We start from the raw sequence: 17688 nt of genomic DNA on the forward strand, positions 1-17688 counted from the left end.
TAAATCTCACCATACACCGTGTGAACAACCTGTAACCTCGGCTCCATCAGTGATTTACTGCAGACATACATGTATGTGATTGCCCAGACATTTATCACCACACATACATCACTGCACCTCCTCCATCCTGCAGTGCTGTCTCTGATGTGTGGCTCTTTAACACTGCATGCATCTTCACTCCCTGAATGCCTGTCAGGCTGACGAATTGTAAAGAGCTTGTTTTTCACAAGTGGCAGAGGATACTCAGAATAACAAACCCACAGTCTGACAGACAGATGACTGGCCTGTCAAATAAAAGTGTATTTTGGTTGTTTCCTTGTTATTTTAAGCCCCTTTTTTTGACACATTTGTCTCATTTCAGAAGATGTAGATATCTTCTTAGGGAGGAATTCCCTGCTGATCTGAAGGAGAGCTGGTTATGTAGACTGGACTACATGTGTGGGAGTCTGTTTTCCTGTCAGAGTGAGGAGTCTGCAGTCTGGTGCCTGCCTCCTTCGTCCCACAGTATCGCTTCAAGGACATCACATCACAGGGGAGCCTGGAGGGAAGCAGCGTGATGCATCGCTGCAGCGGCCATCACACCTATCCCATCAGAGGTGGGCGAGATGCCTTATATCACCGCAAAATCTTAAAGTGTGATTTCCAATATAATGGCTTATCAACGTGAAAATATATACAGAAGAGTCATCGTTTCCTTGGCTGACTGGTGAGCTTATTCCCCCGGAAAGTATTAATTCAGATACTTCCTTATAATTTTTGACTGAATATTATTAACTAATATCAGACATTTAGATTCCAGTCGTCTAAAGACTAAAGACACACACATTAGCTGTTTCTTCAAAGAACACCTGAACATACAGCCAGCAAATTATTTGATTAAAAAAACTAATAAAGGTAAATACTGCATCATTCTCTTTTTTGTCGAGAGCTAAACAAAAAGACAACATAAAGCCCATTCATACACATCTTTAAATGTCATTAATGAACATGTATCTTTTTTCTTAGAGGAAAATAAATCTTTTTAATTTTTTTGTTTTTACACTTGTTTTTGTATTGAACATATATTCTAATATATGCTATATGCTATATACTGTATATATGCTAATCGAAGCTTACAGCCTGTTGGCTAGCTTCTGATCATGCTAATGCTAAACCTAAGCTCAGTGGCATTCAACTTGCCATTTTTAAAGTTGTCAAGTAAGTGAATGTCTATTTCAAAACTTTTGATTTGTCCCTTTAAATCGGAGGCTCCAAGACGTCTCAGCCCCCGACGCCCCAAAAAAACGAAAGCAGAGACATATTATCCTAATTTATTTGAGCTAGTTGACAAAAATCCCTCGTGGCACATGTTGCATTGTTTCCTGCGGTGCTGTAAAGGAACCTGCTGAATTGATGCTGTCATAATTACAAGGGGACAAAGAAAATCAGAAGGCTGATGATTACTAAGTGGCTTTTATTTAAAATTTAATGTTGTGCTTTTTAGCTTTTTAAACAATTATGGCTATGAATTGCTTTTAAATTGTATCTGTAAATCACCTTGCGACCCTGTTTTTGTGTCTTGCGACCCCACCATGGGGCCCAACCCCTAGTTTGGGAACCACTGCTTTTAACAAGTCAGTATCATAATAGATTGTGTACCTTCTTTCTACTCTTAGATTATAGTTATTTAATCTTCAAATATTACATGAGTAAAGACTGTGAAGTGATATACTTTCACTTTCACAAGAAAAAGTCCTGGCTCCAGAAAAGTCTTTAGAGCGATTTGCTCCTAACACCATGTGCTCACCCTCTTTTTTCTCTTACTTACAAGAAGTGGTGATTCAGTTTTTACCACATGAGATATGTTTCTATGTGGGATTTTGGCAGGACAGAGTGTCAGTGTCACATTTCTCCTCCTTCCCCATCCTTCCCTCCCTCGGTCTCTCTCATCTCTCCGCCCCTCAGTGTGCTGCTGCTGGTGCGGAGTGAGGCGCACAGAGCGCAGCGTGGATTTGGAGATGTCTTGGCAGGATTACGCACGACGGCGCGATCCACGCAGGAGCTTCTTGTAGCCGGACGGGACAATCTGAAGCTGGAGCGGACACAGATTTAACTTCTGACTGAGGGGAAACGCGTCTTTCTTTCTCACATTTCCCCCCGTGGGAGTCGGATCTACCCTCCTCTCACAGCAGCACCAGCGGGTCTGGATGTCCGGTCCTCCTCCTCTCGCTCTCGGGTCACGGTGACTACAGAGGAATGGAAACGATGTAAACAGCTGGTGGGACAAAACAAACTCTGCAGTACAACAGTTTATTTTTGTTAGAGATCGCAGAAAGAGAGAGAGACAGAGAGACAGAGAGAGAGAGAGGGAGAGAGAGATGATCCCGCCAGCCAACATGGCTCAGGATGAAAGTGGGGACAAAGAGGACGAACAGGAGCAGAATGAGACGCAGAAATCCCCCAAGAGTGCGAACCCCAGCCAGCAGGAAACCAAGGTAGGACTGACCTGGTGTTATGAACACAAGCTCAAACTCATAGACTGTGATGGCACTGTACACCAGTCCAACTCTTAATAGTGGGTCAGAGCAAACAAACTTATCAACATGACAAATAAATCTTTACAAGAGATATTTCAAACTTTCAGTCCTTCTCAAAAACCTGATCCTGCTTATTATCATTATTGTATTTAAGGAGGATATCATAGACTATACTACAGGGATGGACTTTAATAATATAATCAGCTGTACAAATAGGAAAGACTACAATACATCACCCTCAGTGACCATAAAACCAACTGTAGATAACTTAAGAGAGTTTAAACTCAATATTGTGCACATTTTCTCCTTGTATCTTGATCTATAGCATCAATAACAGTGTAATTTAATAGGTCTAAAGTCTATAAACTGTGTAAGATCACCTTATTATGTTATTATGTTATTTAAATTGATCCATGAGGTATTTATGAGGATGTAAAAAGCTGTTGAAGTTCTTGACAAGGCTATAAATATGTCCATGGTGAGCGGTCGTGGTAAAGGAAGCAATATGGTGTTAATTGTTATAATTCACATTTGACAACAGACATTCAAACTCCCAGTCTTTTTAAAACAGCTTTAATAACCAGATCCTAATGATCATTATTGTATTTAAAGAGGTTATCATACTACAGAGATGGACTTGAATAATATAAACAGCTCTGCAAACATGACAGAAAACAACAAGTGCCTTGAAGAGACTCAGTTTACTTCAACACCCTCAGTGTGTAGGATACCCATCAGAATAACACAGTGATATTAAACCATACAAGGAAACAACCTTAGATAAACACAAGATTGATTAAACTCTAAAGACTACAACCTGCATAAAATCACTTAATTGTGATTATGGTATTTAGATTAATCAGTGAAGGATTTATTAAGGATGTAAAAACTGTTAAAGTTCTTGTTAAGGCTATAAACAAAGTCCATGATGTGCTGTAGTGGTAAAGGAAGCAATATTGCGTTATTATTATCATGCACATATTTATTCATAAGCAGCATTTAGGGTTTATACACTTTCTACTTGTGGCTGATGTAGAAAAGTAGGCTGTGTGATAGAGATCCACAGCCGCCTCAGGCGTTTTGCCATCTATGTGGGTCACATGTTGCCCAGACTACTACAATTAGCAGAACAATATTGGACTATCGTCATCGTGGCGGTGATGCAACAGTAACTCTCCTCTGCTGTCATAGATTAGACCCATGCTTTCTCTCTTTTTTACAGATTTACCTCTGGTTTAGTTTGTTAGCAGGATTACGCAAAAACTACTGAACCGATTTCCATGAATCAAGGAAGAACCCCTTAAATTTTGGTGTGGATCCAGATCAGGGGGTGGATTCTTGATGAAGCCAGTTCCCTTTACTTATTACTTGCTGATGCCTTTTCACTCTTGCTGCTGTAATACTGCAAATTTCCCAATTGTGGGACTAATAAAGGATAATTTTATCTTATCTTATCTCAAAATCTACAAAGAAAACATGTATAGATCCCGATTTTTTATTTGGATCTGCACCAAATTGTACACACTCACAAATCAGTCCCCTAAACATGCCTGTCATTTTTAATCAATATCCATGAATTATGCTCTCAGAAATCAAGGAAAATGTAGAAGAAAGCCGTATTTCAGAACGTTAAAGAATGTGAAATATGAAAATAAATTTGCACACCAAAATTGAATGGGTTCGTCCCTGACCCATACCACATCCTCCCACTAAGTTTTGTGATAATTGGTCCTGTAGTTTTTATGTAATCCTGCTAACTAAGAAACAAACAGAGACGAGAAGATAACCTCCATGGCAGAGGTAAAGGTTGTTTGTGAGGATCGGTCTTCGTCAGGTTTCTCAGCTGCAGTGGGGACGACCGAGTGGATTCTGTATTTTTTTTTTACGGCTCCAGCATGAGCGCTCTTACTTTGGCATGTGCCGTCACTGGGTACTTTCTCCTGGCTGACTTTTCCACATTGTTTTTAAAGCTTCTGCCAAACGGCCACGCTCGCTTCCATTATAGAATAAAGTGTTCAATCAATCTCACATTCAGGACAAATAGAGTGAGCTCCTGAGTGAGGAGACTGAATTAGTTTACTACCGACGAGTAAAGCTGTGTGTGTCTGTGTGTTTTTATTCCTCCTTAAAGAATACTGTGAGGCCTGAACACCAGAAGCGCAAGGTGAGCCTGTACACTCTTGTGCAAACTGTAGCGTCCTGCTGGTTTAGTCCATCGTAACTTACTGTAGCTGCATGTACGTGAGGGTAAAAGCTGTTTCACCTATAACAGTCACTGCTTCTAACAGACCACTTAAGTTACGCGGATGCCACACACGGTTAAATCCATCATCCCCCATGTTTCTAGAGAGCACTCTTTACTTTGCAGGTTTATTTATTTACATTGTATGCAATAAATATCTTATGCAATAACTGGCTTTTTTAGTTTTTGTTTATTTGCCTTACCTTTCCCAACCTTCATTAACCCTCCAGCTTTATGCTATAACATACCTCTTATGGATTTGGTGCCATCAAACACAGCATGAGCTCCTCTATGCATGTGCACAATACTCCACTCTGCCTCATTTGGGATATCTTTATTTATTGAGACTGTATTTATTTTATTTTATTTCTTACTTTTTTAATGTTGCATTTATTTATTTCAATTATTTATCTATTGAATTGTTTTTTATTTAAACATATAAAACTACAGAAAAGAAGTCTAGTATCCTTTACCACCACAGCAATTGTTGATAATAGCAAAATATATATATAATATATATATAAAGATGGAACTATTATTTTTATCATTATATTTTACTGCAGTTTCCTTTTAAGGTGGCTAAAAGAAGCCATGTGAGTGAAAAACTACAGGTTGCAGGAAAATGTGTGTATGTGTTTTATGTTCATGTTTGTGTGTGTGTGAACCAGTGTGTGCATTCGTGTGCGTGTGGGTGGTAATGGTTTAGAAAGGGTCCAAATTGATTGTTTCCAGACTGACCCCGCAGAAGGGATGGATCTTCACCGTGCCGAAGCTGCAATGAAAAGCACTAAAAACAATTTGCACGTTTGCCAAAACATCAACGGCAAACAAGCTTACGGATCTCGAGCATCCAGCAGGAAAACAAATGTTTACCTGTTTCCAGTTGTACATCCAGGCCTGTGCTATGTGCATGGTCATTAGAAGTCCTCGCCTTTACCCATCAATTACCTCAAATGATAAACTGTTTCTCCGGTTCAGTCAGAGACCGGCAGCCACACACCCACCAGCCAGGAGCCATAAAATCACATTACACTAGCTCAGAGAATCTTTATGACGCGCGTGAGCCCAGAATTAAGTGTGTTTCACTGGGGAGGAAGTGCACACTGAGAGGTTAAATGAGGAGTTGTCAGCGTGGAGCATTAAGAATAGCATTACTGTAAAAGAGGAAGCTAATGAGATTGATGGAGGCTGAAGCCAGCAGAGACGGCACAGCGTGTGAGAAATAGTGTTGATATAATGCATCGACCCAACCTGGAAATCACATTACACTGCAGGTAGGGGATCAGAGGTTTTCCACTGAGCGCTGCCTGTTGCGGTGGTCTTTTTTTTTACCTGTAAGGTAGTAATTTATCTAGTTTATTACAAATATTGATTTACTTTAGTTCCCACTTTGTTCTCCTCTATCATTCTCTCCCCTCATTAAAGCCACATGCCCTTTTCTCCCAGTCGCTCCAGTTTCCTTCAGCTCTTTTCTCTCTCTGTTCAGCTGCAGAGACTCAAGCGATCCCTGTCCTTCAAGACCAAGAGCATCCGCAGCAAGAGCGCCGACAACTTCTTCCGCACCAGCAATGACAACAAGACCGAGCTGCTCGCCGACGTGAGCAGCAGCACGGGCCACCTCTGCAACATCGGGATGGCCCCGCCGCACGCCGCCCACCTCCCCATCCCGCCGGTGCCTCCGGCCATCCCCAGCGCTCCTCCTCCTACGTCACGCTCCCAGTTGCGCAACCCGCTGCTGGTGGACTCGGCGGGACACTGCTTCATGGAGCACATCTTCAAGAAGCCGACGTTCTGTGACGTGTGCAACCACATGATCGTAGGTATGGTCACAGCGCCGCCCTCCTTCGTCAGTGTGAACAGAAATGCCGTACAGAATGCAACTACAATGGCACCCAGTAAAGAAATAACCTCCACCAAGGCCCAACACTCCCCTCATGAAACCACATTTAAATGAATCACCAAATTGCACACACTTAGAAATATCAGTCTGAATTGATTGACCTTTTTAGAACATATAGGACAAGATGGTGAATATCCCTTGTTTGATTGAAGGTCTTCCGGACTAGTTTGATGTTGAGTTGCCAGCCACCAGAAGGTCTCAGGGATCACCAGCAGATGTTAGCGACCACCAGCGGATGTTAGGGACAGATCATCAAATACATTCCATACTGTCATTAGTGTTTTGGCCTTTTGATCACAAGACACCCTCCTCTAAGGGCCACCACAGGCTGATCAGACCTGGGTGTGTGTCCATGAGTCATTGGCTGCAGGAGTTCTGCAGTCTGTGATGTTTCTTTCATGGTCTGGTGCAGGGTTTGTCTGTGGATTCTTAGCTCTTTGCAGTGGATGTTACAATAAATCCACTGCGGCCAACCTCCACTTGACGGACTATTGCTGTCCAGCCCTGTTGTTCTGTCTCAGATGCCATCTCCGCGAAACGCAGCCTCTTTCTCTCATTTAGGATCCATGAATTATTCTCTGAGAAATTAAGGAAAATGTTGAAAAACGTCAGTGTTAAAGAAAGTGAAAAATGATCCGCACCAAAATTGAATAAGTTCTTCTTTTGGTCATGTACCACTCCTCTACAAAATTTTGTGGAAATCAGGTAGAGTACTTTTTGCGTTGTCCTGCTAAATAAGAAACAAACACAGACAAAAAACAGATACACCTGACACTGAGAATCGAACTTGACCGGTTGACATGTGATCGAAGTATCTCCGTCCTCCGTATTCCCTCACTGAACCCGCGGTCCCTCCCTCGTCCCACTGAGGTGTCAGATATTCAACAACAGCATCCGTGCCAGCTCCTCTACCTGTTCTCCTCTTACCAGATGTTCCAGTTTCTCTAGCGGCTGCTCCCTACTTGTTAACCATCAGCGCTGAAGGGCCACTCAGTCTTTTTGTCCCAGGGCGTTTGCAGCATGGATATGACAAGGGCTGTTTGTGCCATCTGCTCGACAAGCACATGATATATTGTTTGGTTGCAGAGAAAAGACGTCAGACTAGCAGGGATGTCGGTGGGCAAACGCTGCATCACCAAATGCATTTGACAGTTTTCTTTGCTCAATGGAAATAAGTTAGATTGTACCATATTCACATTATTCATTTGAAAAGTTTTATCCTGTGTTAAGTTAAAAGGTGTAACCCAGGATTTATGTTTTCTTAACAAAGAAAAACTAAATCCAATGGCTCATTTAAGTTAAAGTTCTTAGTTGGGAGATTGACGATGTTTCTCAAATCCTACTTCCTGACTTGAAAGTATAACAGCATAATAATAATAGTAATAATAAAATAATAGCAGGTTTCAACACTTGTAAGTTTGCTTTTGAGCCTTGCAGTGGCGGGTTGTAAAAAGTACATCGTCACTGTACTTATGTACATTTTCCATGTATCTGTACTTAACTTAAGTACATTTATTTTCCATTAATTTATACAGTGGGCACAGTCAATGATGTAGTTGATTTTGCATTAGGGACTCTGCAAGTACTTTGCTTTCAGATATACTTAAAGTATTTAAAGTTGATTACTTTAACTCAATACAAAAGTCAATGTGGTACTTTTACTTTTAATTGAGTAGATATTTGTCTATTTATTTGTACTTTTACTCAAGTAAAATGTTTAAGTACTTCCTCCACCACTGGAGCCTTGTACAATAAGTTGCCAAACCACTCAGCATTGAAGCTTCTTTAGACAATGTTTATATTTTGATCTTTGAAAGATCCCTTGGGCTCTATGGACCGTTATAGGATCTTTCAGCTCATTGTTTTGGTTTTAGAGCCTCCAACATTACCGCTGTGGTTCACTCTCACCTGTGTTTCATACAAAAAGCTCAGACAGATGAACATAGTGGAGCATTTAGCCGCTGAAGATATAGAATCTTCACTCAGGAGTTGATAGAGATCAGAAGCAGAGAGTGAATATTAGACAGGTGAACACAAACACAACTCAAAACGTGTGCTGATGTTGCGTCATAACTTCTGGATTCAAAACACGTGCAACTGTTTCCTAAGTTCATTGTATCAACAGGTGATAATACTTCCAAATAATGTTTACAGCTGGTTGTGGCCAAAAACATCTGTTAGAGCAGGTTTACACTTGGTTTATACACTTAGATGTTTGATCTGTGTGTTCGTCACCTTGACAGACTGAATCTATGCTGGGCAGTGATGATGCGTTACCACTTTGGACTTCTCCACCTGTCACTGCATACGAACACACAAAGTGAGGCCGTCATCATCAATGTGGTTCAGAGGCTTTTCCATCCTGACGAGCGTAACACTCTTCCTTTTAAAATTGATGGCGTAATTATGACAAGAATTAATAATTAGGATGGAGGATACAGCAAATCTATTTTCGATCAGCAGTTCAGTGTCTTTATTCCACCATTAAACAGATTTACATGTGTTTACAGCCGTTGTTTCGGTCTGTTTTATGTGAGCGCGGCCTGAGGGACCGGGGCCAAATCTTTGTTGCTAATGAAAGTGAGACGTCAGGTCTGTGAAAGGTGCCGTGCCCTCTGGTCCACTCATGAAAAAACATGCACCTGCCTTCTTCTTCATTTGTCCTGCTTTAATGAGAACACAGCTGCAGAGTGTGTGTGAGTGTGTGTGTGTGCGGAGATAAGAAGGAGAGACAGTGTCGGCAGGTGGGGACTTTTCCATTGTGTGTATTAAATCTTATTGGCCATTCAGTTGAAATATGAACTGGTCTCTACAGTTTAAAATAGTGCAGTAATTATACAAATAGTTGGAAAATACTTGTAACTGAATTAATAATAATTTACAGCAACTTAAATCCACATTTGTACAATTATGCGTGAATCAGCATAATTCTCCATATAACCAGATATAATAGAAATATACCACTTAAAGCTAATATAAATGTAATAATTGGATATAGAGTATATAGCTAGATAAAGATATAGTGCACTCATTTTATTTGCAGCATCCCAGCAAAAAGGTGTTAAAATGGGCACAAACATTATTATTGTAACGATGATGCACCCTCACTAATAACTGCTCAGTAGATGAATAACAATATGATAATATGGAAAAAAGCAGACTGGGAATATAAAGCACCCTCTCCCTTTCAATTGGATCCTTTATTATATAAAAGTCTGTACAAATTGAATGTGTCATCCATAATAAAAAAGGCTGAGCTATTTATAGAGCTCACTGAGTCATTCATTAGCTCTATTATATGAAGGCAGACTATACCACATTCGTAAATAATTGATAAAGCAACAAATATGTTTTTCTGTAGGCGTCCATCTGTTCTTTAAAACTCATGTATAAGAGAATGGCTCATAGACAGCTGGTTATAATTCAACATCAGGATAATGAAAACCCTCAGTATAATTAAAGTTATACCTTTAAGAGAAGAACCTTAAATCTTCTTCTTATATTGATTCAAGACCCTTGTTCTCCTTTTGTTACACCTTTGTTTTTATGTCCATTTCCGAGCAAGTAGATTCCCTCGCATAAAATTCTCAGAGCAAGAACAGACTGAATGCCGAGATATTGATTGCAGGGGCTTAGCTGCAAATTGGGTATTAAATAAATGTCCACATGAGTGAATGGGAGGTTTATTTGCAGCTGACAGAGGGTGAAATATAATTTACAGGGCTGGGTTGAAAAAAATGAATTAGTCTACATAGTGAGCTTGAAAGTGAATATTATAAATGACACGCAATGTGCAGGATATATGCAGATGGAATATGCAGAGATTTAAGCTGCTGAGCCAAAATGTCAATGTCAGGCAGATCCTGAATGCAACATATGAGTTTATTTAAATTCCTGGAATTAAAAAAAGTTGAGAGAGTAATCCCTCTTAATTAACAAACTCTAATCTGTGCTATAAAATCCCTGAATTACACATGACAGGTTTGGCCTGAAAGAGAAATGAAGTTTGGGGGTCAGAGGTTAAGGTCAGCCAGCAGGCAGATGCTGCTGGTGCGTCACCACTGCCTGTATAAAACACAGACCGACGTAGGAGTCATTTGTGTTTTTGTATCATCACAGGACAGCACTACGTGTTGTGACGCCCGTGTGCTTCCACCCATCCTGCATTTATCTGTTTTAGTGCTGCAGTCGATACGCTGACGCTGCCTGGAAATGTCTCACGCATCAGTGCACTGTTAAATGTCAAACTGCCCGGGTGGGAGCGTGGAGAAAATGTCACTTAAAAAAAAGAGTCTGCCCAAGAGAAGGAAAGTGAACATTTGTTTAGTTGTGCTGACACCTTCAACTCTGATCTACTACCCAGACTACAGGTAGCTCTTTAATGCCACAGTGAGATCATGTCTGGAGTTGATGAACAGGAAGTCATGGTCAACAGATGATGAATCATACAGACATCAGGGATCAGACTTTGGTGACCTTCAAAAGTCTTTTGGTGTCAACTCCTCGCCTGCATGACCTTGAGATTTAAGTGCATTTGTTTTGCTGAGAATCCAAATTTTTCCCTCACATCAGGTCAAATTTTGGAGAACCTCAGATCAGACAGCTTGACTTAGTGCTGCAAATTCATGTGCTCTTGTGCTCTATAATTGATTTCAGGAGACCCCTACTCACAGATAAATACATGAAAAAAACTCAAATAACCTGCCTCTGCCAACCAGGGCAGTTTCAGTCTCTTGACCTTCGACCTCTGACCACCAAAATCTAATGGACCGCAACCTGAAAACCTGAAAACATTGGCTGGCGGTGGCGAGGAGGCATAACATTTGCTACACTCCAGCTTTAGTGTGACATCAAACTTTCTCGACTTCATTTCCTCAAGCTCTCGTCCGTCTCTGTGGACGACACAGGAGCAGGAAGCACAATGGAGCTCTTGTCAAGCTGTTGTTGATTGGCGTGTTTGAGGTGACTCACTCACACACACACGGGACGATTATGTGACGACTCCAAGTTAACTCCGCTCATAAGGGAACAAACTGCCGTGTTTTAGCAGGATGATACAGGAGCCTGACATTGTTGTTCTCTTTTCTGGCAATGGTGAGGTGATGAAGTCAGTGTGTGTGTGTTTAGGTGCTTTTTCCTCCAGGCTCAGAGAGGAGTCCAGCCCTTAAAGCCATTACAGCTGTGGGGGGAAAATGAGTGACAGTGCTGCTCTCTCTGGCATTCGCTCTATCTTGGCAGCTCTGCCTTTAAAGACTATTATTCATTTACACTACAGTAAAGGACACGACTCCTGCCAGATTTTCCATACCTCCGTCATCGTGCCCCTTATTTCCCACACAGTCTTTCTTCCTCCGATCCCTCGTCTCCGTCCCCACAGTATCACTCTCACATCAGACATACGGTGATCCACTAAGCCGCCCATCTAACCATACGCCTCCTGATTTTCTGAGCCAACCGCCTTCATTGTGACAACAACTTATCCACCTCCTCCTCATTGTAAGCTCCTCTAAAAACACTGACCTGGGCAGCTCTCCTAGGTTTATCTGCAGACTTTAATTAGTTTCTCCCACGGTCATTTGATTTTTCCTCAACATTTTCCAATATCTCAAATCAGGGACCGTGTCCCTCGTAAGCTGCTGTTGGGTTTGCGTCACAGCGGTGCGACTAGATTTTGTCAAATGCGTACTTCCATCCCCGAGAAACTAAGGCTTCAATGGGTGGTTCATTCCCAGCCCAACCTAGCCCAGGTTGATCCAATCTGTGATTAACTGTTTTTCAAAGTGGAAAAACCACTGACCTGAAAAATTCCTTCCTCTGTTGTTGTTGTTGTTGTTATAATGATCTGTGATCCGGTGAGGATTCAGGCCGGGATCACATTTCTCCCGGTTTCCGTGCTTGTGTCAGCGCAGCTCAGCCAAGCAACACAGCAGCTTTGAAATGGAGAACACAGATCCAGTTTTCCAGCCATTACTGGGTCTCAGCGCTGTGCGGCTCCAGATTGTGTGACACCAGTTCACGTTACAGCACGTGAACGCTGAGCAGAGATTTGATGCTGGCCGACTAAACTACACATGTGGGGCTTTGTACCATTAAGTAAACAGTGTCTTGTGTTTGTCTTGTTCGGGGATCAGGTGTATGTCTCTGTGTCGTTTTTTACCTCAGCTCGCTGACCTTTATTCGCCCTGCTCATCAAACATGTTGACTGTAACCTTGAAGGAAACGCTGGCATCATTCAGCATAACACAATGCACAAAAAAGCTATAAAAAAACTTTTTTTTCTCTATTCTTTATTTTTGGACAGTCATTTATATTACATGACATACATCAGACCAGTGATGTTTCTTTTCCCCCTCCAGAAATTTTCAACAAAATATATTAACCTTGTACATTTCGGGAGCAATGACAATGTTCAGGGGACAAACCAGAACAAACCAAAAACAGTCATGAGTAAGTCTTACATCTTAACATATTTAACCTATGGCCTAGAACTTCAGAAACACGTTTCTCAATGCCAAGAGAAAAGGTCATCATCTCCATCAAATACATACCATACAGTATCATTTTCTATATGCAGTGGTAGAGGAAGCTCTCAAACATTTCACATTTTTTAAGTGAAAGTACAAATAAATAGACAAAAATGTATTCCAGCAGAGTAAGAACCACATTAGCAACATGTTTTGCAAAGTATTTAAAGTAAAAGTACTTGCCCAGTGAAGCTTATTCTCTAATGCAGTGGTGTAGTACATCGTTATTGCTGAGTCACGATTGAGTCTGTCTCCGCTGCTTTGCTCTTGTTGAAGGAGGCGGGGTCTTATGCAGATGATAAATTATGATTTAACAATGTGAACGTGCATCGCAACACATTGTAATAATGTAGTGGAGGAGAATCACAGATATTTGGACATATGCAAAGGAGTAAAAGTGAAAAGTACCTGAAAATAAATATAACTAAGTAAAGTAGAGAATGATATATGAACATTTTACTTAAAGGTGTGTGTAAGACGTAGATTAAAGGGATCTATTGGCAGAAATTTTTGTTATGTTTTCACTAGTGTGTTTCATCTAAATTGTACAAATTGTTGTTTTCTTTACCCCAGAATGGTCCCTTTGTATTTAAATACTTTATATTTACATCATGAGCCGGTCCTCTTTAAGGAGGCAGCCATGTTTTTTACAGTAGCCCAGACTGGACAAACTAAACACCTTTTGAGTTTTTATGACCACTGAAGGCTCCCACAGGTTCTCTTTCATGTTTGAAAGGGGAGGGTGAGGTGAGGGGTATTGAGCTGCAGCATGCAACTTCACCACTAGATGTCACTAAATTCTACACACTGAACCTTTAAACACAGTAAAAAAGTAAATGTACCTTGTTACATCCCAACACTGACTTCACTCTATTTGGTGACATTCAGGAAGCAACCAGAGACATATGAGTGTTTTTTTCTATAGGCACATAACACACTGACATTATTTGCATTGCATCACAACGCACAGAAAACTAAACAATACTTGATTACCCGTCTGTGATGAAACTGGTATCTATCCCTCGTGCTCTCGACGCCCACTGACGTAGATCGATGATTCCTTCGCATGTCCATGTTTTCACACGCACTCTCAGAGGGTGTGGGGCCAGAGCCGGGCACGTGATCATCGATTAATCAATCACTGCCAGACTAATAACAACCCTGTCCTCTCTCGTTAATGTGGAGTAGCTGTCAAACGATGCACCGCTGCGGGCTGTGAGTGGTGGGTTTTTTATTAGGCCGTGTACAACACATAATCCTTTACAGATGACTTATCCTCTCAGAAACCTCTTTATGCTTTCACGTTTATCGTTTGACAGATTCTTCACTTCAGTAAAAAATTCACACTTTTATATTTTGGGCCTTTTACCACAAGCTTCCTCCGTTAAGTAAAGTTTAGCTCCATGACACTTTTCTATTAGGATGTACAAAATGTAGAAAGTTGATATTTGGTGCATAAACTGTGGACGTGTCACTCGCTCCAAGCAGACACAATCTCAGTGGAGCAGATTGAGGACAATAAATTCTTCCCCTGGGGGAGAAGAGTGGAGCTTATACAATTTTTTTTTTCTTTGCCCAGTTTCTTTTCAGCCCTGTGCAGGAATACAGTCGAGAAAGGATCAGGATCTTTGAAATCCTACGAAAAGAAAGAATTACATTCACGATTATTCATGGCCGTTTGCTGCGTAGCGTCAAACTTTAATACGTGACCTCATCCATGAACATGATTTACGCGCGAGGTCGATTTTCATCAGCAAAGGTGGTGAAGACAACAACTCAAGGTCTTTTGTTATTGTTTTGATCGAGAGACTGTTACTGGCTGAAGTTTCACGTTTAATTAAATCTGTAAGCCGAGCAGTGAGAGCTGGAGTTTCCCTGTAGTGACATTTCATCCCCTCTACTCCTCAGACACACCAGCGTTACCCACTCAACAATCACGCATACCTGCCTATTCATCTCCTGCCCTTTTGTTGTCTTTCTTTCCTCCCTCCTCACAAACACACGCTCAAGGTGACAGACTTCATTAAAGACGGAGCTGTCACGGCTGACTTGTGAGCTTTATTCTCCGCCAAACACCTTTTGTCTTTACAATCTCACATCTCCGTCCAAACCAAGACTGACGTTTCTCATCTTTTCTTTCATTATCTACAGTATCTCTCTCTCTTTCTGTCACCTCTGTCTTTCTCTGTGGTTATTTATTTGTCACTCATTCACGCACACGCTAAAAATGATAGCATCGTCAGTGTTGCGTCACTTTGCGTCAGATGAAACCTTGTTTATTCCAGAAACTGGTCGAGATGGCGCCGGCTCAGTTTGGTTAAATGCACATCATGTGTCGCATTTGCTAAATTTTGTCCCTGTTAAAATGCTGCACATGTCATTTCACAGGTTTTTTTCTCAGTGCATGCTGGGAAAGAATCCAGTGTCAGTGAATAAATGAATGAGATGGTGTTCTGAACGTCTTTTGTTTCCTCCGCCTCCTCATGTGTAATTTGCTGTTCCTTAAGGGAAAGAGTTCAGTTCCTGACATGGCAGATTTTAACCTGTTGCCTCTGTGTGTGTTTTGTGTGTGTTAGGTACCACAGCCAAACATGTGGTGTTTCTGGCGGGAAACACGGCAAAGCACGGCCTGCGCTGCAAAGCCTGCAAGATGAGTCTCCACCACAAATGTGAGAACGGAGTGGGACAGCAGCGCTGCATGGGAAAACTGGTAAGATGCATGAAGACATGATATAAACGACACCTTCTTAATTTTGTTGTCAACTGTTTCCGTGCCTCAGGAGGTAAAAAAAACCCATTATGATAATTATCATCATGAACAACCTAAACACACGTCCGAGTTTCCCACCAGAATGTGCTTAATCGGAAATCACACTCTGCAGTATGTGTGAGCGCTGGTACATCTGTGACCAGCATCCATCCCCGTCATCGTCCGCATGATGGTTATATCATCAGCCTTTCACTCAGTGTTAGATAATATGAATATCGCACCATTTACAAAAATGCTGACCGCCTCATCACTTCGGTTAAGTTCTGCTGCTTCACCATCAGCATAAAACAATAAACAGGATGTTTAGTTTAAGTTAGTTTGAGAAAGTAAGTTTAAAAGTTAAAGCTTGACCTTTTCCAAAACCACACTCGTCAACCACAAAATGAATTTATTTGTAGAAATAAAAGGTTCTTATGATTGATCTGTTGATTTCAAAGATGTTCATGTTTCTTCTTAAAATCCTTGAGTAAGTCTGGACCTAAAATGAGACAAAGCTGTTGTGGACATTGCTTAAGCATTGGTGTCTCGTTATTTACACAAACACACACACACACACACACTTCATGCCTTCAGCATGTGTCTGTGTCTTATCTCCTGGGATTTTACTATTCACTCAGTTCTCACACATAGTTCACATACATACACACACACACACACAGTCAGAACACATTATGTCTGTTTTTCGTCCAAATCTATTGCTAGAATCAGTTTAAGAAATGTGGAATAACTGTTGTTGTTGTTTGTCTGCAAGAATAAATGAGACTATGAAACTATGGAAATAATGTGGAAGTGACATTAACAGCAGAGACAGCCTCTCTTTTCCTCCGCTGTGTCGTCTTTCCACAAGATGCCGGAGGGATGAGGCTTGAAGATGCGATCGGCTCTCAGGAGTGGAAAATGAGGTTGAAAGGTCGAGAATAAAAAGGAAAGTTTCCCCATCGGAGCGCGGCTCTAAACTTGTCTTGTTCTAAACTTGGACTTCTGCAGCCATGATTGTTTCTGTTGGCTTGAGAACCTTGTGGCAGAGAAATCAAGTTACCTCACGGTCGGAATTTTCATTTTTTCCAGTAAGTTTCTGAACTTACTGTTGCAGTGATAATAACCCCTTAAGAAATGTAGCTGAATAATCAGAGGTATTTAACGTTTAGGTCTTTGTGCTTCAGCTATTTGGTTACACAACATTACTTCACTTTCTAACTTCACATAGCAGCACTGCCTCCAAGAGAGAACCTGAGACTATAGAGTCAGGAACAAACAGCTGTAAAATACTTGTGTTTTGGTATTTTCTAAACTGAAAACAAATACATACGTGTTAGAAATATTACTTAGAAAGAACCAATACTTTTTGTCCCTTTTAGGCCTCTGTGCTGACACCTGACAAAACACTTAAAATGATATTCAGGAGTCAGGTGGGGTTCGGTCACGCTGGCGGGGCTGACTACTTGATTTTTCATTCTGCACGTACCTGCAATCGGGGGAAAATGTTGAGTGTGCAGTTTGGACGGTTAGTTTCCCCCAGGCTCAGACGGGTTCGGACAGAAAATAAAAGCCCAACCAGCACTCTACTCTGTGTTATGTTTGCAGGAACAGTATGTTGGTTAATTCCTAATAATGGCCTCTCCTGACTCACAGTTTTTGTCAAGATGAATACATGTTAGTTAATGTGTGAATCACTAAAATGTTCCATCAGTAGCCAGAGAGAATTGAGCTCAAGCTACATATCGCAACAGATCTGC

The 17688-nt window shown here is 41.2% G+C and overlaps 1 protein-coding gene across 4 annotated transcripts in view; it reads left to right on the forward strand.

Annotated features, from left to right (window-relative positions):
• Positions 1-1924: 1924 nt before the first annotated feature.
• Positions 1925-17688, forward strand: part of stac (SH3 and cysteine rich domain) — a 32560-nt gene continuing 16796 nt past the window's right edge. The window contains exons 1-4 of one of the 4 annotated variants that reach the window (XM_035168224.1): positions 1925-2474; positions 4648-4680; positions 6251-6578; positions 15759-15892. In XM_035168224.1, the coding sequence (XP_035024115.1) occupies positions 2358-2474; positions 4648-4680; positions 6251-6578; positions 15759-15892 (612 nt within the window). In that variant the 5' untranslated portion in view covers positions 1925-2357. Of the gene's footprint in view, positions 2475-4647; positions 4681-6244; positions 6579-15758; positions 15893-17688 lie in introns of all 4 variants that reach the window. The other 3 variants (XM_035168223.1, XM_035168227.1, XM_035168226.1) reach the window with 3 other exon arrangements.

Source organism: Hippoglossus stenolepis, chromosome 10 (genome assembly GCF_022539355.2).
Source record: "Hippoglossus stenolepis isolate QCI-W04-F060 chromosome 10, HSTE1.2, whole genome shotgun sequence".
In the NCBI taxonomy this organism is placed as follows: Eukaryota; Metazoa; Chordata; class Actinopteri; order Pleuronectiformes; family Pleuronectidae; genus Hippoglossus; species Hippoglossus stenolepis.